Source organism: Lotus japonicus, chromosome 4 (assembly GCF_012489685.1).
Source record: "Lotus japonicus ecotype B-129 chromosome 4, LjGifu_v1.2".
Classification (NCBI taxonomy): Eukaryota; Viridiplantae; Streptophyta; class Magnoliopsida; order Fabales; family Fabaceae; genus Lotus; species Lotus japonicus.
Genome location: NC_080044.1, coordinates 909,110 through 933,495, shown reverse-complemented (window position 1 = coordinate 933,495; position 24,386 = coordinate 909,110). Strand labels below are relative to the sequence as shown.

At 36.1% G+C, this 24,386-nt stretch overlaps 2 protein-coding genes and 1 long non-coding RNA gene across 5 annotated transcripts; 1 reads left to right on the top strand and 2 right to left on the bottom strand.

Annotated features, from left to right (window-relative positions):
• Nucleotides 1-5,464: 5,464 nt before the first annotated feature.
• LOC130714936 (nudix hydrolase 2-like) lies at nt 5,465-9,566 on the bottom strand. 3 transcript variants are annotated; one of them, XM_057564918.1, is made up of 9 exons: nt 9,372-9,561; nt 8,762-8,994; nt 7,755-7,820; nt 7,469-7,606; nt 6,909-6,986; nt 6,779-6,829; nt 6,636-6,670; nt 6,309-6,417; nt 5,465-6,042 (listed from the first exon to the last, which is right to left on the bottom strand). In XM_057564918.1, exons 2-9 carry the CDS (start codon nt 8,981-8,983, stop codon nt 5,836-5,838), a joined length of 906 nt encoding a protein of 301 aa, XP_057420901.1. In that variant the 5' UTR covers nt 8,984-8,994; nt 9,372-9,561; the 3' UTR covers nt 5,465-5,835. The 3 variants fall into 3 exon arrangements, with proteins under 3 accessions (XP_057420901.1, XP_057420900.1, XP_057420899.1); XM_057564917.1 differs by having other exon boundaries at nt 6,636-6,829; nt 8,762-8,989; nt 9,372-9,566; XM_057564916.1 differs by having other exon boundaries at nt 6,636-6,829; nt 9,372-9,565.
• Nucleotides 9,567-11,924: 2,358 nt separating this feature from the next.
• LOC130714465 (uncharacterized) lies at nt 11,925-16,420 on the bottom strand. Its single transcript, XR_009011289.1, has 4 exons — nt 15,764-16,420; nt 15,076-15,473; nt 12,737-12,957; nt 11,925-12,344 (listed from the first exon to the last, which is right to left on the bottom strand). It is a non-coding gene; the product is annotated as an uncharacterized LOC130714465 (long non-coding RNA).
• Nucleotides 16,421-17,019: 599 nt separating this feature from the next.
• On the top strand, nt 17,020-20,085 carry LOC130713700 (nuclear transcription factor Y subunit B-6-like). Its single transcript, XM_057563500.1, has 2 exons — nt 17,020-17,528; nt 19,215-20,085. The coding sequence occupies exons 1-2, from the start codon at nt 17,471-17,473 to the stop codon at nt 19,865-19,867; spliced, it is 711 nt and encodes a 236-aa protein (XP_057419483.1). The 5' UTR covers nt 17,020-17,470; the 3' UTR covers nt 19,868-20,085.
• Nucleotides 20,086-24,386: the final 4,301 nt, after the last annotated feature.

The following is a 24,386-nucleotide window of genomic DNA, read 5'->3' as shown; positions in this document are numbered from 1 at the left end:
TACTTTTTGTTGAGAATTTAATTGAAGCCATAGTAATTAAACTCAATCGAGCGCTGATAGTCCAACTGTAAAATAAGTCGGTTTATCAATGACCTGCTCTGTAATACTTTGAGCAGTACAAATTTAATTAAGGAAAATATTTATTTTACTCTTTTTTAGACATTTATATAAAGGGAAATGAAGAGAATATAAAGAAGTAAGCAATCGATCGTGATATATATTTTTTAAAAGGTTACATATGGCCCCTAAATGGAGAAAATTGAGGTGACTGATGATGATGGTATGTAGTGTTGGCGATTTATATATATGATAACTATATATAATACTCGTGCATTATATTGGTTTATTTACAATATTTTTTAGAAAATATAATAGTTTTAATAAATATAAAATATTTTAATTATAAATATAATAAAATAAAAATATTTTTGTTAAGAAAGTTAAATAAATAGTATTAGAGTTCTCTGTGTACAAATAATTAATATTATTTATTGAAGTTTTAAAAAATTAATAAATTTTTATTTAATCATATGAATAAAAACATTAAGTAAATTAAAAATATTTTTAATTAAGTAATAATTTTTGAATATTATCAAATAATTTTAATACTCTATGAGAGACCTTAATCCGGGGTTCACCCGTCTTTTACTTTTTCCTTATGAGTTGTACAAAAAAAAAACTTGTAATAACATTTTTTTCGAAAAATCATTTGTTAGGAGGGACAATCACAGTATGTTTACACCTGTCAAGATCAAGAATGATAAGGTAATTTTAATTAATTTTTAAGATTATAATAAGTTATAACTTAAATAGTGTAAATATTATTTAATAAATTTATATTTCTTCAAGAAGTCAATTTTACTTAGATCAATAAATATATTCAAAGAAAAATTTTCTAATAATACGCACATACGTTATAGTTTAGCATATGTGTGTATTATTTGAAAAAAAAGTACAAACATAAGTTGGATAGTTAATAGTAAACACATTATAGTAGAGCTGGGTAAGCGGGTCGAAGTCTGCGGGCCGACCCGCGAGACCGCGGACTAATACGGGCTACAGCTCGAAAAATAGAGGACCGCTAAAATGCGGGCCTACGCGGAGCGGGCTAGCGCGGGATGGGTCAATGCGCGCAGGGCGGGCCTACAAGGACAAAAAAAAGGGTAAGAGAGGTCAAAGTCCGCGGACCAGCCCGCAAAACCGCGGACTAGTGTGGGCTATATAGCCCGGAAAATAAAGAACCGCTACAATAGGGGCCTACATGGGTCGCGCTTGTGCGGGGCGGGTCTGCGCGGGGCGAGCTACCCGCGTATGTAGCTCTACATTATAGTGACATTTTTTAAATTTAAAAATATTTATCTAAAATATTTATTAATTAATTTTAATTATTAATATGTCATTAATGCAAAACTTAGTTAGTAAGTTTATAAATGTTACTAATGTATGTAGTTGAATAGCTTTTGACATATTATTTTTTCACTTTCTTAATTTTATTATTTAATATATTTATTAAAAAGGAAATTTGTTACTATATATTATATTATTTAATGTATTTTAATGCAAAAGTAGAAAAATTTATTACTTAATGCAACAGTTCAAGTGAGATTTACAAAGGTAGGGAACTTAATGTCTTTAATGCAATTAAAGGTGTAAGTGAATTTACATATATATTGATTATTTATTTATTTATTTTATAATTTTATTGTAAGGGAGAGCTTTTTATATGTATGATATGTAACGGAAGAAGTATAGGATGCAATTCAATTGGCATGATAAAAAAAATGGTTGATCTGTCCACAACCAAGAGAAGAGTAAAGAGGGTACAAATGGATCAAACAACAAAATTGCTTTCCTCTTTTCAATCTTTTCAGTAAAGGAAGAGATCCTCCAGAAGCTCCCTTACTCCATTTTCTTTGATCAAACCAAACAAGTTGCTTTATAAACTCCACCCAGACTCCCATTTGTGTATCACTAATTAGTAATTAACTTAATTGCATATTAATTAATCTAATTAGCCTAATTAATTGGTAGCATGCTAATTGGGCCAAATCCAACACACATTATTCATTCACCAAGACGTTTCCACATCTTATTTATTTTCATAGCTTTGATTTTTGGGTTCTTAGTGTTTGTTCCTCGGTAAAAACATGTTTCTATCATTAATCTATACTACATAAGTATAGTTAGTTTATATAGTGATATGACATCCAACAAGACAATTCCACATCATTATAAAGGAGCAACAATATGCAAACTCCATTTTCAATTTGAGGAAATAGAGACGATTGAACATTTTCATAAAAATTAAAAATTCAAAATTAAATTTTTTCGCTTTAAACATTAAGATGTCAAATCGCACAATTACGGATATATCATGCACCAAAAGTGCAATTAAACCTTTGGACTATAAGGATATCTAGAATCTTCCCTTTTCTTATCTAACTTTAATATATTGAGGCTAAATTTCTTTTCCATCTCAATTTTATTTTACTTTTCTTTTACGTTTCCATCGACGCAACGTGAATATAACTCAAGACTCTCTTTCACGTTTGTCTCATCGTAACTGACAATCACACTTTTCGATGCAAGTGAAACGCTAGTTGGAAGTGATTCCCAAATGCACCATATCTCTCTCATTGCCATTTTGTTTCTTTATCCCTAGGGGAAAAAATTGGGGATCCTAAACAATTTTCTTTCTTGTCATCTCATTTAGGTGCAAGATCAGCAGGTTCTCAGAGTAGGAAAAAGTCTGAATAATTCAACACACACAAACACAGAACAACAATAGAACATCACTAATTATAATTACTTCATTTCATTATATTCATTCATGGATCATGATAATAAACAGGGTAAACAAAATCAACCTTGTACAAAGAAAACACACCCTGATCATGATAACATTAGACTAAACCTCAGAGCAAATAACAGAAGGACCAACCAAAGTCCCTGTATCAGTACCATTACCACCTTTTTGGAACTCCATTATCACAGGATCACACTCAAACCTCAAAGGAACCAGATCATGCTGCATCTGATCATAACTGAACAAAATCGAACCAAACAACGACACCCCAAATCTCACAGACCCACCACCGCCACCACCACGTTCCGCAGCGATCTCAGCAGCTACACCACCGTCAATAACAGATCCATTCACCACCGCCATCTGGGCCTGGACCCTGGTTTCGGTTTCTGCATCCTGAGAGAATGGTTTCAAGCGCGTGGAGGCGAGGGTGCGATTGTTATTTCCGAACCACACCCTGGCTTCGAGATCTTTGTACGAGACGCCGAAGAAGTAATCGGGGTTTCGGACCACGAATGTGAAGTTGAATGCTGCGTCGGTTAGATTGGCGGTGGTGTTGTTGAGTGAGATCAGGGTGGCGGTGGCGGAGTCGACACGAACGGTGGCGAGTTGGGGCTGCATGATAAGGCAGATGATGAGCACTGAGAGGGATACGATGCTGAAAAGGAAGACGGCGAAGCAAGCCGCAGCTAAGAGGAAGGAGCAGCAGTAATCCAGCGTTGTCGCCAATCCATAGCGGCGCTGACGCTGGTCATAGTACATGGGAGGAAGGCTGATGTAGGAGTCAGCAGGTGCCATCAGTGGAGTTTGCATGGATTTGATGGAATGGAATGAGTGAGTGAGAGTGTTGCAGGGTGTGAGGCTTTATTTATAGTACCTTGAGAAGGCTTTGGGAAGTGTGTAGAAAAGCTGTGAAACGAGGATTTCATGAATAGACAGAGAGGAAAGCATTACAGATACAGACAAAAACCAGTCCAGATTTTACCATATCAAGACTAGATACACTGTTTCATCTCAAGTCTGTGGGGCCACCAACTCAGCATCATTAACTGTTAAAATTAATTATTTTACTTAAATTTTTTCATGTAACAATTTTGACCTTAGAACCAAACACTTAGACTACTTAGCAGCTAAGAGAAGACATGTTATAGTACTAAGGGTGTTAAAATGGGCTTGATCCGCTGGACCAGCTTGCTTGGCCTGCCTTTTTTTTGTGGGTTAGATTGAGATTTTCAACTCAAATGCTAAAAAGTATGTCAGTTCAACCCAACTCGCATTTTAGGGGATCAATGGTGGTTGGCTCCGCCCCGCAAACTCATATTGTTACCCCTAACGGTGATGAAGATTTGAGAGATGATGGTGGTGGTGGTAATGAAAAAGCCGGTGCATCTTCTTTCAAGAGAGCATCTTATGTTTCAAACTAAAGACTATGTTAGAACTTAGAAGTTATGAACTAATACTATGTTATTGTGAAATTGTTAGACTTTGATTTGCGCTTTTATTATTTTAAAAGACATTTATGAGTTAGCTCATACAAGTTTGTATAAAGATAAGAGCTACCATATATTTTTATTCACATTTTCAATTTCAAGATCAAATGTGATGGGATAAACTTAACATTCAAAAGTATGTTTGATACGGGTTGGTCGGTGCGAACGTAAACATGAATACATTTATTAGAACTTGTCACGTTAGTTTAATGTGGATCAGAGAAGAAATGTTTTGTCACATCAAGTTCAACGGAAATTTAAACATGCGCTTTACTATTCTCACTATTCTATACATAGGTTGTAGAGAAACAGTACATTCAAAAAGTGATTAATAATATGAACAGGATTCGTGGCCAACCTACAATTGATAGAGCTTGTTTTTGCGGTATGGCATATCTTCTCTTTTGACTATCTTCTCTCAACTCTTCCTCTGTTTATTTAGTAGCTTATAACTACTATAGTAAGAAGCAAAGTTATTGCTAGTTACTACCATGTACTGCAACCATCGATCATAACTACTACAGAATTTTTTTTTTGGTTTCTATTCATGCATATTTATGATGTCAATGCATATCAACTTCATATAATGCAGAATGCATTTATATACAATTGACAACAATTTACCTGATTTAGTGTTGTAGTGTAATTTTCTAGTTTTAGAAACATGTATATCTTTTGGTATGTTTATTATAGGGTAATTCTAACAAGTATAGGCGAAAGTGCCTCAATGTACAAGTCCACTTCGATAGCCTCTGAAGAGACTTCCAGTTCGATCTTTGATGGGGAGGAAAGGGAAAATATGTATGTCTAATTTTCTATGCATACTCAAGAAGGCCTGAGGTAGAAATCTGAGATTAGTATGCCTCCTCCAAACTACAGATCTCATGTGAGTCTAATTGTACTGTTGAGACTTGAGAGTGATGGATCCTCATTAGCAAGGCCTGAGGTAGAAGGCTTTTGAACAAATCAGAGCAGAAATGCATCAGTTAAGGGAAGCTCCATGCTCCAGAAAACAAAGATACAGAAACATGCAAAAAGAACATTCAAAAAAAAGGATGGAGGGTGAGGGGGTCCCTGATTCTACCATGTTCTAATCTCTGTGATTTTGATAACTTGGATGCAGTTTACTTTTGTATTTGCTAATCAGTATAGTGAAATTACCAGTAAATGTGCAGCTTAAGAAAAACTTTATATACCATAATGTCAATATGACACTACTAGCCTAAGAGTTAAATACTTAAATATGAAGCAGCGCCTGTGAGGAAAAATGCCCCTCAAGCATAAGACTGCTATGCTCCACCCAACAATTCTTTACCTAGTACCCTCATACTCTAGATCTGCCTAAGTGCAGGTGTAAACATGTACACAGGAGTTGGAAATAGACAGTGACATTATGATGATTTGAATTCAAATTGGTTTGAAATTCAAATATGAACCATCTCACTGTAACACTATGAGATTGTTCACATAATGAATCAAATAATACTACTAAGTTGCCTAGTTTGAATTCTTTCTAACTGTGTAAACCTTCACTGATTCTTATAAAGAATTACTCCTCGTCGGGCCTCCAGCATTCAAGTAAAGATAGCTGCTGCTCGTGTGCTTAGAGAAGATTGATGCTGTAGATACAGGAGTAAATCCAGAGTATCTTCCATCTACTTTTGCCAAGTATATATCACTGATGTACTTCATAAGCTCATACTTTTCCATACATGGTTGAGCTGCATATTCATCGAATGACATCCACTGCAGCAGAGAAATAATATCAAGAATTGAAGAAACATACCCCTGGCTATAATGAATTTATATTTCCTGAAAATCTTCTTTCAATAAATAGATAAAATTTATTGTCAGATAGTATCTATCAAAGTATAGCAAATTCGGAAAAAGAAGGCTTCACAAAAGAAGGCTTCATAAGAGAAGGGTCCATAAACACTGAAATTTTTTAAAAGACAAGGAGAACATGCCATAATTAGTTAATTACTGCTTAGCTTCAATTAAATTGTACGTACCTTTGCAGCCTCAATCTCTATCTCTTGTATTTGGATGTCAGAAGTAAGAGGACGCAACAAGCACACAAAGAAAAGATCTGATTTCTCAAAGAACGACATGTGACTTTGTCTGTTGATCAAGATATGATAAGAGAAGAAAGGAATGCCAGTTATCTAAATTGTAAACTCACAAGAATAAATAAATAAAAAAGAAAAGAAGTTCACAAATTTTCCAACAACTAAATAAGATCTGCAATATATACATTTTCCAATACATATTCCCAGTCACCCATAAGCAATGATATTGCTATTGGTGCTCCAATACACAACAAGATGAAGGATTTATACCTGAATGCTAATACTTCCACAAATTCTGAGTCAACCTGAAAATTGAGAGGACTTGGTATAGTTAGGCTTCGAACAACAATGGAAAACTCCTTTTGATCAACAGAAAATTTCATGTCTAGCCCAACTGCAAAGAGATTACTTACTCCTGTTTCTTCTTTGACCTCTCTCACTGCTGCTACACAAATATCTTCTCCCTGGAAAGGTTGAATGAGTACATTGTAACACATGGACTAGCTTCTTAACTATAACGAAAAAAGGTATCAATACAATTACCTGATCAACAACTCCAGTAGGGAATTTCCAGGCCCCAGTTCCCTGAAAATGTCCACTTTTTTCTTGGACCACTAGAACCTAAGATCATTTAATAAAAATGAGACATTAACACCAATTGCCAATAGAGCTGAATTCTGAAGTATTATTTGCAGGTGCAGTGAGAGACGCATCACTCACTTTACACTGTAAATACGGACAATGAATTACAAGAACATAGATTGATCTACAGCCCTCACACACAAATAAGAGTTTATGGGGGAGAGAAATGCAGTTTCATTTGAACCCATACGTTAAGAGTATGAAAACAGGATTTAGAATAAACAACAAGGATATCCATTCATCAATGTAATTTCTATGAATAAATGAGATGCAAGGTGTGCCTTCCCTTTCACTTTTCTAAATGATTGATTGAATTAGTGTTCTCTGGAATTAAGGGTCAAATATGCAACTTCAATTCCATCCAGGTTAAGAAATTATCATATGGCATGATAAGGAATGATATGTATGTATCACAATATTGGTTGCTGTTGCTTTAAGTTTTAATTAATCAAGGGAAATACCTCTTGTTTCTCATTCACAACAAGTGCACCAACACCCACTCGGTGTGTGGCGTTCGCTGGAATAGTATTTGCACCGCCTGGAATCCAATATACAAGCATCAAATATTTTGGTTCTGCATGGTGATACCAAAAACCTTCCTGTGTTCATGTATGCCACAAAAATAATGAGTAATATGAAAAGCTAGTGCATAAGGACAGAGGCTGAAATTTGAATTCACTATTTCATTAACCATTCACCAAACTTCTCAAGAGTCAATTTCATCAGTAAAGTAAGTAGTAAACTCACCTTAACTAAAGCTTCAACAAGGCTAGCAAGGTGAATAGGTAATTTAATCCAAACACCCTTCTTGCCCTACAAGATAATGTTGGTTCAATAACTCATAAACAAAGATAGTGGCAGATTGAAGATTTCCAGCCCAATCAGTTGGGATAGAATAAATTTCCGAAGAATAAACAATCAAAATGTTTCAAACTGTAAACTATCCTTATTGTGGAGTTTTGCTGCATATACATAATAAGCTTGTTAGCTTTTGAAAAATAAATTTAATTCCCGGAAGAATTTAATCTATCTCAGACATAATAGGAAATTGAATTGCTAAAAGATAGGTTAAATCAGAAATCTTAATGTAAATTTGAAGCAATAAATGTTAGTGTAGATCACTAGTGCTAGATTGAGGGTCAGCAAAAATAATGATATTTTTTAGCTGGTAAATTTAAATATTACCAAAACCAAATGCATATAGATTATAAGAGTTGTGCATAATCAATGACAACGAAGAAACCCAATATATCAAATGAAGAAGAAAAGTATTACTCCATTACAATGAAAAAAGGAAAATAGAAACACAGAGAGAGGGAGACACTAGAGAGAGAGCCATTAAGACCACATGAAAATCATCCAGAATCAAATTTATTGACTGATTTTGTTTCCTTTGACTGCCATAACATGGAGCAGAAACAATGGCAAACTAATCACCTTAACTTTATATGGATGTCATATTGCCATGTATCAAATCCAAAGCTGCACTAGTACATATCCTTTAAATTGATAAATTTGGGAGGACAGAATAGACTAACACACGAGATGAGCAAAGAAAGACAAGATGACCAAAAACCCTATGTGTGTGTTTCTTTTGCCCCTTGCAGCCAGAATGAGACCACATATAATACCTATCTAATAATATGCCTAATCTGAAATACAAAACATGTCCCTAGTTTACAATTGTCCCAGTAAGTATCAACTAAATGAATGAATGAATGAATTCAAAACAAACAACTAATATGAGAGACTACCAGCTGTTTCCAGTGTGAAATTGAAGCTCTGAGAATGGACAAAAAGGTCGTAGAATCCATAGGCTCCCGCTCATCCATTTCCACGATAACACCCCCATGATCATCATCTGTTGATGTTAGTAGTTCAATCTGTTGCACTTGCTCTTCTGCAGTCATTTGTACAGCAGCCAGGGATGAATCTGTTGTGTCTGACATGGATGTCACAGGAATGGGGGTTGTCATACTAACCTTGACTGCCAAGGAAGCATGTATAAAATTAACATTAGACTCTAAAAAAAAACTAGTTTATCATTACATCTTGTACACAAACCAGAACAGAATTATTAGACATTCATTCTCTATAAAAAGGGGAACACAACACAACCAACCCCCTGTATACCAAGGGTAGCAGAGTCCTCATAACCCATTTTTCCTGATTGAACAGATTAAGATAAAGTTACAAACTTTTATAGCATTACTACATAAAGCGAAGATGCCCAGATCGGATTAAGAGCAGCAAAGGATAAAAAAGACATGATTTTGATAACTAAACGGAAAACCCAATTGAAAAACGAGATTCAATAGTTGAAGAAGCTGGTTGAAGTAGTAGTAGTAGTAGTGGTGGTGGTACCTGGTGAAGCTGTTCTTCAATTCTTAGTTGAAGATAATGGGATTTTCTTGGTTGTGGGGATGAGGAGGAAACTTAACCATCTTATAATTGCGTGATTCTGAATCCAATCTCACACAACATCAATTCATTTGTCAAAATAAAAAATTTCTTACCTTTGCAAAATTGGTACATTGTTGAGCTAATCATCAAAATGTTTATCTTAATCAGTTAATACATGTTTTAGGATTGGGCTTTGAATGTTGTGGTATTTTTTGTCATTTTTATTTAACACACTTTTTTACCAAAAAAATAATAATATATTTTTCCCTTTTTTATACTACTATCAAACCAAAGAAAAGAAGGGTTTGGCTTTTCTTTATTTTAATTTTCTATTTAACCAAATAAATACTTAACCACCCCATTATTTTCGTTATTTTTTTTTCAAATTTTTCTCATTTTCTTCTAACTTATTTTATTTTAGGATAATTATACCTTCACACCTCAAAAATGAGGTGTGGAGAGGTGGAGGAAGAGAGAGATAGGAAGAAAGGAGAGAGAAAGTAAATATGTGATAAATAATTTGATTGATAAAGAAAAGAGAAATAGATAGTAATGAAGGTGGAAAAGGAATGGAGAGTTGTGTATATATCATAACTCTTTATTTTACCATATAATTCTTTGGTTTAAAGCTTTAAATATAGGGGAATGCTAATGCACACCCACTCTTTTTTTAGAAGGAGTGCATTAGCAACACACACCTTTTTCTTTGGACAAAAAACTCAAACTTTCTCTTCTTTAAAATGATTTAAGTTAGGGGCATTTGTGTAACTTGGTATTTATTTAATCCTAAATCCAAGCTTTTTCTCTTTCCTAACACAACCAGTCAACCGTACCCAATTTCCAAACATTGTTTCTCTCTCCTAAACCAGTACAATTACCCTTTCATCATCTTTCCAATATTTCCAGCCTTCGTCTCTCAGATGATGGCAAAGTTTTTTTCTTTTCTCTTGGTGGATTTTTTGGGGCCAAATTGATGAAATTTGGTTCCACTGCCAACACGAAACCAACCCCACAACGTACAAGAACAGGGTCTCAATTTTCAATTGCATCTTCTCCCCCAATCCAACATAGTGATGGAGATGGTGGGTGTGAAACTTGGAAGAGACGAAGATGGACTTGAACGGGAATGCAATTGGGGGAGAGGGATTGATAAATGGGTAAATACCCAATATTAAAATTAGGGGAGAGGGATTGACAATGAAGATGGCAGTGGAAGGAATAATAGAGGCTACGAGAGAGATGGAGTGAAAATGGTAAAAGGTTGAGTGAGTGAGAGAGAGAAATGAACATGTGATGAATCTTCTCTGCAAAGTCTAAGAGAGTGTAGATTGTAAAATTACTTTAACACTCTTATAAAGTAACTTAACTTAAAAAGTGAAACCTGGGTTTTATGTCCAAAGAAAAAGGTGTGTGTTGCTAATGCACTCCTTCTAAAAAAAAGAGTGAGTGTGCATTAGCATTCCCCTTAAATATATTATGTGGAGAATGTACTACATTTGCATATTCTGCCATGACCGTTGCTATCACTCTTTTTCCAATCAGTATCATCCATTTCCCCTCCCCACCAGCCACCCATCACTTCATGTCTTAAAAAACTCCTATTGTGACATTAATAGTGAACAAATAGGGGATGTGATTGCAGAAGTAGCTCCTCTTGCCAAAGACTGAGGAGAACGAGAACGTCGATGTTATAGGCGAGAATCGCTCCGATGAGATAAATGTACATTTAATTTCAAACTTGTAACACTGTAATGAATATGAAGTGTAGAGAGAATAAGAGAAATATTATCTTGCCTTTTTCTTCCATTCCCATCATCTAGTTGTATCAACACTAGGATAGAGCCCGTTTGTCCGTGCGATGCACGGGTAATTTGTAATGAATTAAATTTAAGAAAACCTCTTAGTTGAAAAATAGTAAACCATGAGTGTTCTTTTGGGTTGGTTTTGGGTCTTCTTTTTTTTTCTCCCTTTTGTGGGATTGTACTTTTCTATTGAATTTGAATAAATCCTTTTTGCTCTTAATTTTTTTTCAATCTACCTACTTATAATGTTTGAGAGTGCAAATTTTACATCATAGCGGTCTTTTTAGTATGTGAACTTCGTGACAATGATGGGTTTAAAAGACTTATAATATTTATAGTGGAAAATAGTTTTTGTGCTATCTTCTTAATCCATAGTCTTTTTTTGTTTTTTGTTTGCATTGCACCAATTGATACCTCGTGTAAGGACTAAAATAGAGTTTATGTGCTTGTGAATGATCAAAGCCTAATTGTAATTCATAAAAACCAAACATTTAAAATGAAGATCAAAACATAATAGTGACTCTTTTTTAATTAGCCAACACACTATTCATAATTGAAAATAAATTTTGAGCACAAGAAATACTCAAGAACAGAGCAAACAAAGTGTATGTGTGCAAATAAAACATCAACAAAAAACTAAATTGATAACAGACACGAAAAGAAAATCCAAATTGGAATAGAGAACTCCAAAGCAGTACATTATTCCACTTGAGGAAGCCGCAACATATCTTTAATTACCACTTAAGAGATCACAGAGAAAGTGAAGATTCCATGTGTACAGCCTACAATATCAAAAGTTTTACAATCATATACATCACTAAAACTTTTTATGATAGCACCACCTCTAAAAGCCAGTCTAGGAAGACCCATGAAATTGTTTTGAGAGACAAAGGTGTCTGATAAACAGCTTTTGCATAATGAAATATTATAAGAACATTCATCAATAATTCCTACCAATTTAAACCAAATACTTCCTCAACTGCTTAAATGCTAGGTATATTTGAACCAAGATGAAATTGCTGCATAGTAGCTCCATAACACTTAACATACTAAGAGCTATACCCTTCATGAGAGGAGCACAGAGAACCATCATTCTTCACTTTAAAATACAACATAATGGACATGAGGAGAACTGCATCATGAAGAATGTGAGCTGAAACACAAAATCTTTGAAGAAATAGACATAGTGATGATATATAAAAACAAACCATGTTCAGCAAACTGATCCAAACCAGATAACCTAAATTTGTTCAATGTCACAAACAATAATTCATGTACTCGTTGTAGGAAGGATGGAAAAGAAAACCAAAAAAGAAGAGAAAACAATTATATGGGTTCACATAGGAAGGATAGGAAAAAAGGGACCTCATGCAAACAACTCATATATCAGATAATTTTTATATTCAGTTGTCATATATATGCCCTTGTAACAATGATTTTCAGCAATACACAATAGATTTAGAAATCAGGCTCTTAAGGCACGAGAAAAATGCTCATGAAAGGAAATCCCTGGACAACTTATACCTTATGCTTTTGCTATATGATTGTTCGTGTCAGCTAGGAATCAGCTGGTTTAGTGTCTTCAAAACCAATCAATGTGCCACACTGCTCTCTCAGGCAGCATATGGATCTATTTTTAAATCTGCACATAAAAATATCACTTCGAGTTCTCCTTGATTCTTGAAAGTAATTTTCTTCATCCTGCTAGCATTAAGCTGATCAAGTATCCCAACTTCCACTTCAGCCTTTAAGAAAAGAACAAAATCATCAGTTAGCATCATTTTAGGAGGCAACCATTGTGACAAATCCTTCTATTTGACTCTGACTTTTAAAGTAGTCTCTAAACTACCCTTGCTCAATTAGGATTTTTAATTCTATCCTTCTCTTTGACAACTTCATTTGGTATTGTAATGGTTAAAGAGAATGAGATAGGGAGCTACTTGTTACCTTCTTTATTCTAATTATTCTGATAAAGAATTTAACCGGTACATGACTCTCTATAACCATTACAGTACCAAATGAAGAAATTTATTGCACTAAATCATAAGTATAACCTTAAACTGTAAATATAAAATGAAATGACTGAGGGAGCTACCGACATTTTAATTTCATGTTACTTTCTTCTTCCAAGAAATTCTATAATCAATTTTGGCAATAAGTGATAGTTATAACATTCAATCTGTCACCTTAAACAATTTTCTTTTCTCTTTATTTCACAAACACCTAATAGGTCAAGAAGGTAGAGCTGGATATTATGTTATTAAAAGTTACATAGTAATCTATCACCAAAGTGCAACAAAGCAAAACAAACATTAATTAGAGGAAAAAATAGAACACTTGTAGTCATGAAATCGAAGTATGGAATTCCTACTTTCTTGTATTTAGGCTTAGCTCCCCTTGTGCTAAATGTGAATACAATTTCTTTAGCTTATTAAAAAAAAACTTTGCATACAATCAAAAGTGGGAATTCATGACATGTTTCATTAACATGAGCCCCAAACAACTCCCTGTACTATTCACAACCCAAGCAAGAAATAAGATGCAAACTTCCAAAGCTTCTTACCTGCAATATCTCAAAAACACAAACCCCCACTCTTTTCTAATTCCAATCAACCCATCAGAGCAGATGTCAAATACCAATTTTTATAATAAATGCAGAAAAACTCTAGAACTTCTCAGAGGACAACACTCAAAACACCTTGCGCCAAGCTAGTCAGTGATACTCGTAGTCCTGACCCCCAAATCTCACTGCAATTCATATTGATCTCAATAATTATAGACTCTCTTAGTTTGAGATTGCAGGTTACTTATAGGATGCAAACTGAACATAAAATTATTGTAGGTCACTTTGAATGCCTAATGTTTAAGAATTTCACCTAAATTGATCTTTACTTTCAAACTGAGTTGTACTGATTCGCAACGAACAATGTTTAGAGCAGAAACAATCAAGAAAAAGCAATGAACCATTTGCAGAATAAAACATTAGGGAAATCAAATAATATATAGAAAAAAGGGCCAACACAAACACAGTAGAAAGACAATCATGAGAAGGATTGTTGTTTTTTTGTAAAAGAAAATTGAGCATTTTCTATATGATACATAAGGTTTCATATACATTTTCAAGATCAAGAATGACATTAACTCCACTGAGTAGTGACGTTTGAGAAAGCATAAGAAAAAAAGAAAAAAGATCGATTTTATTTCTAGCAAATAAAAGCTTGACAACAATCCAACTCAATTAGGATTATGTCAATAACCCCTCACTAACATCAAGCCACCAAAATCAAATCAAGTTACAGGTAAAATAACCCCACCCAGTCCATAATATAATTGTGTAACTTTATGTCATAAGATGCTCCATCAATTTAACTTAAAAGGTCCTAACAGGACAATCTTTTCTACCAAACAAAGATTAAATCCCTTCAACGATCTCTGCTATTTCTAAAAACATTAGATTTTCCCCAGCACTTAGCCAACACATTTGTGTACATTTTCATCAGGGATTTAGGGTCAAAAACAATTTGGCCAGCTCCCACAAACAACTTGGAGCATAACATAACAGCTGAAGTACTCACGGGAGCAAAAGTACTCACAGGAGCAAAACAAAGAAGGAGATTTCGAAAGCGAAATCCAAAGAATCTTAACATCAAGTTAATAGCTATGCCTATGTCTTTCTTCATAATTAATTTTTCTGGGGTGCTGGAAAATGGTAGAAGAGAATGAAACAATATTTTAAAAGATTACATCTTATTTACTCTAGACTCATCTCAAAGTAATGGATTAGATGGAAATGATAACATTAAAATCCTTAACTCTTTAACATGTGCAGTTACTACTTAAAATAGGATGGTAAGAATTTATACTTCATTACAGGTCCGCTGTATTTAGCTCCCAACATTTTGAGATATTCTTCAATTTTTCCTGAAAAGTAAAGCTATAAGTTGTAGCACACCTTGAAAAAAAACCCAAAAGAAAAAATTATCCAGTACAAAGCCAAGTGAAAAGAATCCAAACTATGTCAAGTTGAGCTACAATTCAGTGAGACCTAAAACTAAAAGTAAGCATAAATCTCTATGTCACGTTGAGCACCAGTAGAGTGAGTAGAAGGATAATAAACAGGGCCATAGTGTTAAATATCAGAATCATCATCCCATGCAAACTACTCTATCTGCATTCAAACACTTGGAAGTTTGTTTGAACATTTGGTCGAGCACTTGAAGGGCATTTTCATTTCAACCTAATTTGCTTCAATCTTCTCACCCTACAGAATAAAAATAAAAAAACAGTATTAGACTACTAAAATAGGGGGATTTCGAAGAGCAGGAATTGAGATATGAAAATGGGTTGAGTGGGAGTTCACAACATGGGGTATTTATAGCCTAACTTTGAAACTACTGACACAGCCACATAGCATAGTACATAAGTTTTTAAAAATTATGATTTCCATAAAAAAAAAAATCTACAATACAGCTAAGGGAATTGAGTACTCAGTAGTACAAAATCTATACAACACAATGGAGATAATTAATGGAGCTCTGGATTGACACTGACCATTTCATTAGTGAGTCTACCTTTGCTGATGCATTCAAAGTTCAAACTCTACAATCTCGGTTTTGCAGGAGAGGTATGACGCTTGAACAGTGAATAATTGGAGATGTAGAGATGTGAATGGTAAGACCATACACGGCGGCAAAGAAATCGTGAGGCAAACATCAATCGGCGGCCAAAAGCAAACCATCATCAGATCAATCAGATAGGACGCAATAGATGGGTTGGTGAGAAGTGAGTGGAAAGTTGAACGAGTTTCAGATTGAAGAGAGATGAATATATCATAAGAGTGTGAGTTGTACTTCAGAGTTGGTAGAAAGGGGGAGAGGATATGCCCAAGCAATCAAGGGTTCGTCATCGTAGGGGAGGAACAGTGAAGAGTGCATAACGAAGTTGTTTGCCAGCCTCCAGTTGAAAGAAAAAAAGAATTGTGTTAAAGCAGTGGACATGTGGCGAGCCTCGATTGCAGGTCTTGTAGGAATAGTGAAAACTAAACTCACGAATAAGAAGTAGTAGATATGAGATTGACATCGAGGAATTATATATATATATTATATTACAAGTGTTAATTTGAATGGATTGAATTTCATATTTTAGCTGAACCAATAACAATGGTGAAACCTAGGTATTCTCGCATTTCATCTTCAAAATCATCGTTTTCTTCCATGCTCATCTCTGTCTTGTTCCTTGCCTTCACTTTCCTCTTTCTCATCCTACTCTGTGCATCCTCAAGAAACGATTTGACCCATAATGATGCACATTGAGTATATATGTGTGTGTGTGTATGCGGAGGCCTTAGATCGAGTTCCTTCCGCCGCAAATGGCCAAACTACTTCCTCCTTTATCGCACTTCCTCTCTCATTGTTCGCAAACCCCAACTCCTCAATTAATGTTGTTTTTAAAGACCTCCTTTCACATATCAACTTCATTTTCTACCCATAACCACTGCGAGCTCACCCACATGCACATGCCCCCTATGGAAGGGTGGAAGGAGGTCAGTCAAGAGAAAAGGAAGGAGGAGGTGGGGGCAGGGGATTTTTTAATTTGTTACACCAAGATATCTTCGCAAGCGGTAGCTGTGAGACTAATCTCATAAAACTTTGAGATAACTTATGTTAATAGACTTCTAACAACAAATTCTTTTTCCACATCCATCACTTATGAATTGAATCATCCATTAAATAATTAAGAAATTGAATTATCTACAAGTTATACCAAATATTATTGGTAATCAGTGATAAATTTTGATCGGGCGGGCACTGCACTGTCCTATCAATAAATGTACATTAGTCGAGTTCGTCTTTATCAAGCAAGATCCATCTTCCATTCAATATTTTCTTATCCTCATTCATGTGTGTATTATCCACGCCAATATTTATCCATACAAGTCGATCCGTAGGAAACATAATTCACCGCAAGAAGTGACGTCTAGTGTAACGGAAAATAAAGGAAGCAACCTACGGCTGTCGGTCTTGTCACAGTCTCTAATCCGAGTGGACTGATGTCTCATTGTCTTTGACCGGCTATTGCCGGGTTCCTCGTTTACATCGCCTCAAGTGACACGTTGTAGACAGAATTTGAGCACTATAAATCACGACACTTGCCAAGTACTCCAATGCCTATACGCTCTCTCTCAATTCATCTATCTCTCACCACCCCCACTCACTCTCTTCTCTTCTTTTATCATCCATTCCTCTCTCTCTGCATGCTATGGATACTGGAGGAGGCTTTCATGGCTACCGCAAGATCCCCAACTCTACCCCCTCTGGTAAAAAAAACTACATTTTAATGATTCTCTCTCTCTGACATTTGTTCTTTCTTTTACCATCTATCCCATTTTTCTTGTAATATTTGGTGTTTTATATATATGCACATTATTTAATATACACTCAGGTAGTTGTGTGTTCCACCACATGCATGCAAGCTATTTATCTCCTTAGTCTTCACTTTCTCTGCATTAACAAATGATAGTTAGACATTCAATCAGTGCCAACACACGCCTCATCACACAGATCACATTTTTATTTCTATATCTCAATTTTAATAACACTCACTAGATAAATTATTCACTTTATTCCCTTTCGTTTATGGCTCTGCGTGTCTGCACTATATGAATTTAAGAATATTCATTTTCCTTTCAAATTGGTTCTTTCATTTGCTAGAATTTACTATTTTTGCTGATCATTTGCATTTGCTGATCTATCAAACAACCTCAAAGGTTGTTTCCTCTAAGGTTGTTTCTTCTGTATGTGTATATACCGCCACTCCACCCCACCCCTTGTTTTATGAAGGCAGTTTCAGTAAAGCAAGGTAATGGCGTGAGGTAATGAAGATGATGACATCAATGGCCTATGGTTGTGATTTGTAGAACGGAACAAGTGTCAGGCATGCATGCATGGACTCCACTGACTTGAGAGTTACAAGTGGCGTCCATGCATTCTCCAACCTTACATCAGAATACAAGGACCTGCCTCCACTTCACACTCTTCCCCCCTTTTCTTCTCCCTGTCTTCTTCATTAACTCTTAATTTCCATGCCAAGCCAAGAAATGGTGTTTTGGAAGGATATGCATAATGCATGCAGTACTTGATTACTAATAGTTAGTGCATGTTTGGTTCCAAGATTTACACAGAATTAATTAAGCACGCTTATTAATGGTTTGTTATAAACCTGAGTGAGGGCGGTGTGTTGTTCTGTTACATGCACAAGCTTTTGATTCAGCTAGTTTGAATGCATGAAAACAAAGTCCATGAAAAAGAGAACCGTTTTTATTCGCTTGTCTCCTTTAATGGCATGACTTCAGAGCTGCTTTTTGTCGTTTTCTTCTGATTTTTCTTTTCTCGAGAAAGCTAGTAAAACCCCTGCTTCAAGCCTCTCAACAGCTATGCCCTGCTCTGTCCCCACTACCCCTGTTCTGTTCTGTTTGGGCCTCATTCTCAATTTTTTTTTTGTTTGAAACACATGTGTATTCTCTAGATGTGTTTGGATACAAATTTAATTTTAATGTAAAAAAATATTTAAAAAAAGAGTTGTATTAGATGATGAAAGCAATTTTACATCCAACTTAACAAACATACTCTAACTTTGGTTAATCCTATTTTACATACTATTGTACCGGTAAAACTTTTCCTACAAAATATTTAACACAGTTGTAATCATAATTGCAGAGAATTGAATTTGAGAAATATATTTAAATTAAAATAAATTGTTGAAGGCTCTTTGTAGCTTTTGCTTTTAGAATTCAATTAGAGTGAGATATTTTATAAGGTAAAATTCATTTTACATTTGTTAATTATAATAACTTATTTTACCTTAATAAAGTGAAATTCTTACTTTTGTCTTTTGTCTGTCCAAATGAAATTTGATATTGCATTGATTTTCTCAACTCAATTTAATAGGTTTTGGTAAATGAAAGTTTTTGCAATAATTAACCTCTGACAAGTTGACAACACAGGGTTGAAGCTATCAGTCTCGGAGGTGAACATGAGGCAGCAGCAGGTGATGGCAGCAGAGAACAACAACAACGTTGTCCAGTCAGCAACAGATGACAATGAATGCACGGTGAGGGAGCAAGACCGTTTCATGCCAATTGCAAACGTGATCAGGATCATGCGGAAGATCCTGCCGCCACATGCCAAAATCTCCGATGATGCAAAAGAAACAATTCAAGAATGCGTGTCTGAGTACATCAGCTTCATCACTGGAGAGGCCAATGAGCGTTGTCAGAGGGAGCAGCGCAAGACCATCACTGCAGAGGATGTGCTTTGGGCCATGAGCAAGCTTGGGTTTGATGACTACATTGAGCCTCTCACCATGTACCTTCATAGGTACCGTGAGATGGAGGGTGACAGAACCTCCATGAGGGCTGAACCGCTTGGGAAGAGGACTGTGGAATATGGGACTATTGGGGTTGCAACTGCTTTTGTGCCACCACCACCATTTCATCACCATCACCATCATCATCACATTGGGCATCCAAATGGGTATTATGGTGCAGCCATGGCGGGGGGTTACATGAGGGATCATAATAATGCTGCAACACCAAATGCTGCTGCTGCAGGGTCATCTCAAGCTGCACTTGCTGAGCCGAATGGTCAATATAAATGATGATGGATATTGAGTATTGAGTAGAGAGAGAAGAAGATCTTAGTTATATATATCTAGCTGAGAAGAAGACTTAGCTTCACTATGATAGTTGTTAGACTGTTGATGGTAATCTCAGGTGAAAGAAGATAGAACCCTAATCCTGATTATGTAATGAAATAGCTTAATTTGGTGTTACTGGTTAGCTTGAATCTGGACTTTCTCAGCTAATTAAGGTAGTCAATCAGTCATTGTTAATTACAAGTATTGGAGTCTGGTTAATGTGTTTAGCCCGTTAAATAGAATTTTACTTTCTAATTAATCCAAAACGGGCGCATGCACTTGTTCTACAATGTTTGATTTAGCGACGCTAACGATAATTTTGGTCGGTTAGCATTTGGCAAGCCGACTTGAAACGTCAAAATTTAAATGTGTTATTTAAAGGTAGTGTCGGCTCACGGTTTGGAAGCGTCGGTTTGGCTGATGAAAGAAACACCAACCATTTTAGAATCTGCCTTGCCAACATTAATTTTTGGTGGATCTGACTCAGAACTTCGACTCGTGGTTTAGCGTTGACTTGGTTGACACTTGTGTACGATGCATCCTAGGTCAAAATAGTAGCGCTGACTTGATCAAAACTAATTACCATGAATACTAGACGGTCTTTGCATTTATTACTTCTCAATCTCTCACTTGCCATGTGATTCATTCTCACTCTCTCCCAAACTCTAACATTCATTGCGAATCCTATATACTAAATCCACATGGAGGCTAAAAGTTATGGCAATGAGGTATGATTGGGGTTGGGGATCAAATATAGTTTGTGGCACTACTAGATATGAGGATTGGCTAGAGGTTATGATAGCAAGGTCCGTGAATTGCGGTGTTTGGAGGCCAGTGTCCACATGTCAAGTTGAATAAATGAATGCAACCTCCACCAGAGAGATCAACCTGCGCCGCCGGTGGCGCAGAACGCACTAATCTGCGACTAGAAAGTTTTCCGAACCGAACTGGATATAATTTTTACTTTCCAAAAATGTTTGCTGAAAATCAAAGAAAGAAGGTCCATTTTCCCACTTAGCTCGTCGGTCAAACCAACGATTCTCTTCTCAAAGTGTTCAAGAGTCATCATGCATACACTTGAAAGAGAGGTGCAATTAATGAGGCTGGAGTGCTAATATGAGAGGTTTTTATCCAACCCAAATTGTATAACAACACGATGCGAAAGAGGTATTGCCAAGTGCACTTGATATCCACCAACTTTGATGCTTTCAGTCAACTAATAAATACTCAACTCATAATCAAAGTTAGTATTGAAAGAATTTACGTCGGTCAGATCCACTAACGCTTGACATGCAACATTAACATTTGCCAATTTCCTTGGAACGTTTTAACATAAGCATTAGGAATTCGCAAATCCTCCAAACGGATGAATTGAGACAGTATTTTGTAAATACATAATTATCTTGAATATATTCACTATTTCAATAAGATGTCATTCTTGAACAAAAATCAGATAATAGACTTATTTTGGAGGGAGGGTCCTATTTGCGTGCATCCAGTGGGAATTGAACCTACGAATTCGCGATCGTTGCTAAATTTTAACCACATGAAAGTTAATGTAATTTTTTTTTACTAGATGAAAAAATAAAACACATAAAATAGAAAAAATAGCAAATATTTTTCTAATAATCTTATATTTATTAATTTATTTTTATATTTAGTTTAAAGATATTTATAATTTAAAAAAATAAGGAAAAAAATCAAGTTACCGAGTAGACCCATACCATCTCGAGTTAGTTTGCAATGGGTTGATTAATTTTCAAACATGGTTAGGTTGGTCAAGTTTAGATCGAGCTTGAATTTCAATAGTCTAGTCCATACTTTAATCGAGTTATTCGGTCTGACATGCTAAGTCTAACCCTTTTTTAGACCTCTACCCTTTCGTATACTTTTCTCCCTTATCGTGCATTCATTTACCAAGGACTTGATCATATATATCCTTCTTCTCATAATCCAAGACCTAATTGTTCCGTTTGGCTCTAAAAGTTATACGACCCGATTGTTGGGGTTGATTGCAATGTAAGTCCCACATTGCTAATGAAGGAGAAAAAAGATCAAGTTATGCATCTTGGAGAAGTCCCACATCGCTTAGATTAGTGAGGGGTGGGAGGGTCCAAGACTATATATAGGGATCTCAAGCTCCTTGTTTCAACACACCAAAACACCAAAGATGTAGCACCTGAAAACACTTTAAGTTTATATTTGTGTTTTCTTTTTCTCTTATGCTCTTGTAGCATTGTGAGATGTAGTTCAAATATTTACTTTAGAGAGTGTGGGTGTACTGGGGTCATGGAGTGGTTGAGAGTGAAGTCTAGGTGTTGTAACAATTTTCACATAGTGTTTATTCTCTGGTTGTCGGTTTTGACAACGGCCGTGGTTTTTTCTCCGGTTTTGGAGTTTCCACGTTATATTCTTGTGTTGTTGATTGCGCTCCTGATTTATTTTACTTCTTCAGCTGTGTTATTTCCTAACAGTGGTATCAGAGCCGATGATTGGTGTAGTCATGGTTACGGCTCCTTGTGTCGAAAGTCTTCCTAGCGGTGTGGCTAGGCGGCGGGTTCCGTTGACGCGGTGAAGCGAACAACGGTGCAAGAGTAGATAAGCTTCCGCGGAGGGGGGCCATGATAATGTGGAGGTGACTCGCACTTGAGGGGGAGATTGTTGAGAATTCAAGTGCGGAGTTGGAGTCCCACATTGGTTAAGTGTGGGTGAGGAGAAGACTTTATAAGAGATGTGACCCATAAACCTAATGCCTTAAGGTTTTGGGTTAAGATGTGGCGTCGGGATCTCTTGGTGTCTTGCTCCCCGGCCCATGGGCTCCCCTGTCTCCCCCAACAAGTGGTATCAGAGCTTCCGGTTCGATGGATATCACTTTGTGTGGTATTGCAAAGGTGCTGAAGAAGTGTGACATTGTGAAGTGCTGTTTTGGGAGGTTCTAGAAAGACACATCTATTTTCTGGGAACCAACCTGGTGCACAGTTTACAGTCGGTCTGCAGCTGTGATGATGTTGTGATGGAGGAGTTGATGCAATCATGATTACACAAGGCGTTCTAAACATGAGATTGTCTAGGTGGCACACGGGCATTGGTTGATATAGATGCAAGGTGTGTGGTGATAGCGTGCGGGCATTGGTTGACATTGATGCAAGGTACGTGGTTATGTCGATGGCTGATGAACTTCCGGAGAAAGCCAACATGGACGTTGCACAATAAATTTCCAGCAAGGTTTCGGCATGTGGAAATTCTTGGAATAGTTTAGTTCCAAGTGAAGAAAATTATTGGGATGGTTTAGTTCCAAGTGTAGTGTACTCTTTTATGGTGGAGTATGATAATTTAATTTGTCGGTATATAGACAATGAGAATTATGTTTGTCGGTGAAGACAATGATTGTCGGTATAGACAATGAAGACTGAAGACCATTACAATCAAGGTGGAGATTGTTGGGGTTGATTGCAATGTAAGTCCCACATTGCTAATGAAGGAGAAAAAAGATCAAGTTATGCATCTTGGAGAAGTCCCACATCGCTTAGATTAGTGAGGGGTGGGAGGGTCCAAGACTATATATAGGGATCTCAAGCTCCTTGTTTCAACACACCAAAACACCAAAGATGTAGCACCTGAAAACACTTTAAGTTTATTTGTGAGATGTAGTTCAAATATTTACTTTAGAGAGTGTGGGTGTACTGGGGTCATGGAGTGGTTGAGAGTGAAGTCTAGGTGTTGTAACAATTTTCACATAGTGTTTATTCTCTGGTTGTCGGTTTTGACAACGGCCGTGGTTTTTTCTCCGGTTTTGGAGTTTCCACATTATATTCTTGTGTTGTTGATTGTGCTCCTGATTTATTTTACTTCTTCAGCTGTGTTATTTCCTAACACCGATGACGTCGCAACCGATTCACTGATTATGCCCTTAAGCAGACACCTTGCAGACGATCAACATGAATTGGTGTATGAACGAATCGTTCTGAAGCAACTGGTAAAGTGTTTGACTGATCTAGCAAAGAGCCGAGATGTTTACTTAAGCATGATAGCTCAAAGCCCACTGTGCGCTCTAAAGCTCTGCTAAAAGGACTTCACACTTACTTATAGAGACTCTAGACGTACACATCTCACATATAAATACAAGTTCTACCATTCATGTACATAAAAATACTATTCATTAGCATTTTCTAAGACTCATAGATTCTTCATTTGCCCTCTCACTAACTTGAGCGTTAGAGTGTATTCTACAAGAACCCCCCCTTGACTTGAGGCTAGCGCCACCATTTTTTTATGCCAAGCCACGAACGAGCTCCACCACCGAACACAACAAGAAAAAGAGTACAGATTCCGGGAAAAAAACAATAAATTTTCATGACCACACTTATAGCTTCACCATGGTTGAGAGCAAACTAATTATACTATTTTGGTACATTTAAATTGTTCTCGACTTCTCGCAATTCTAGCCCGACTATGAAAATACCAAATGTCTCCTTATAAA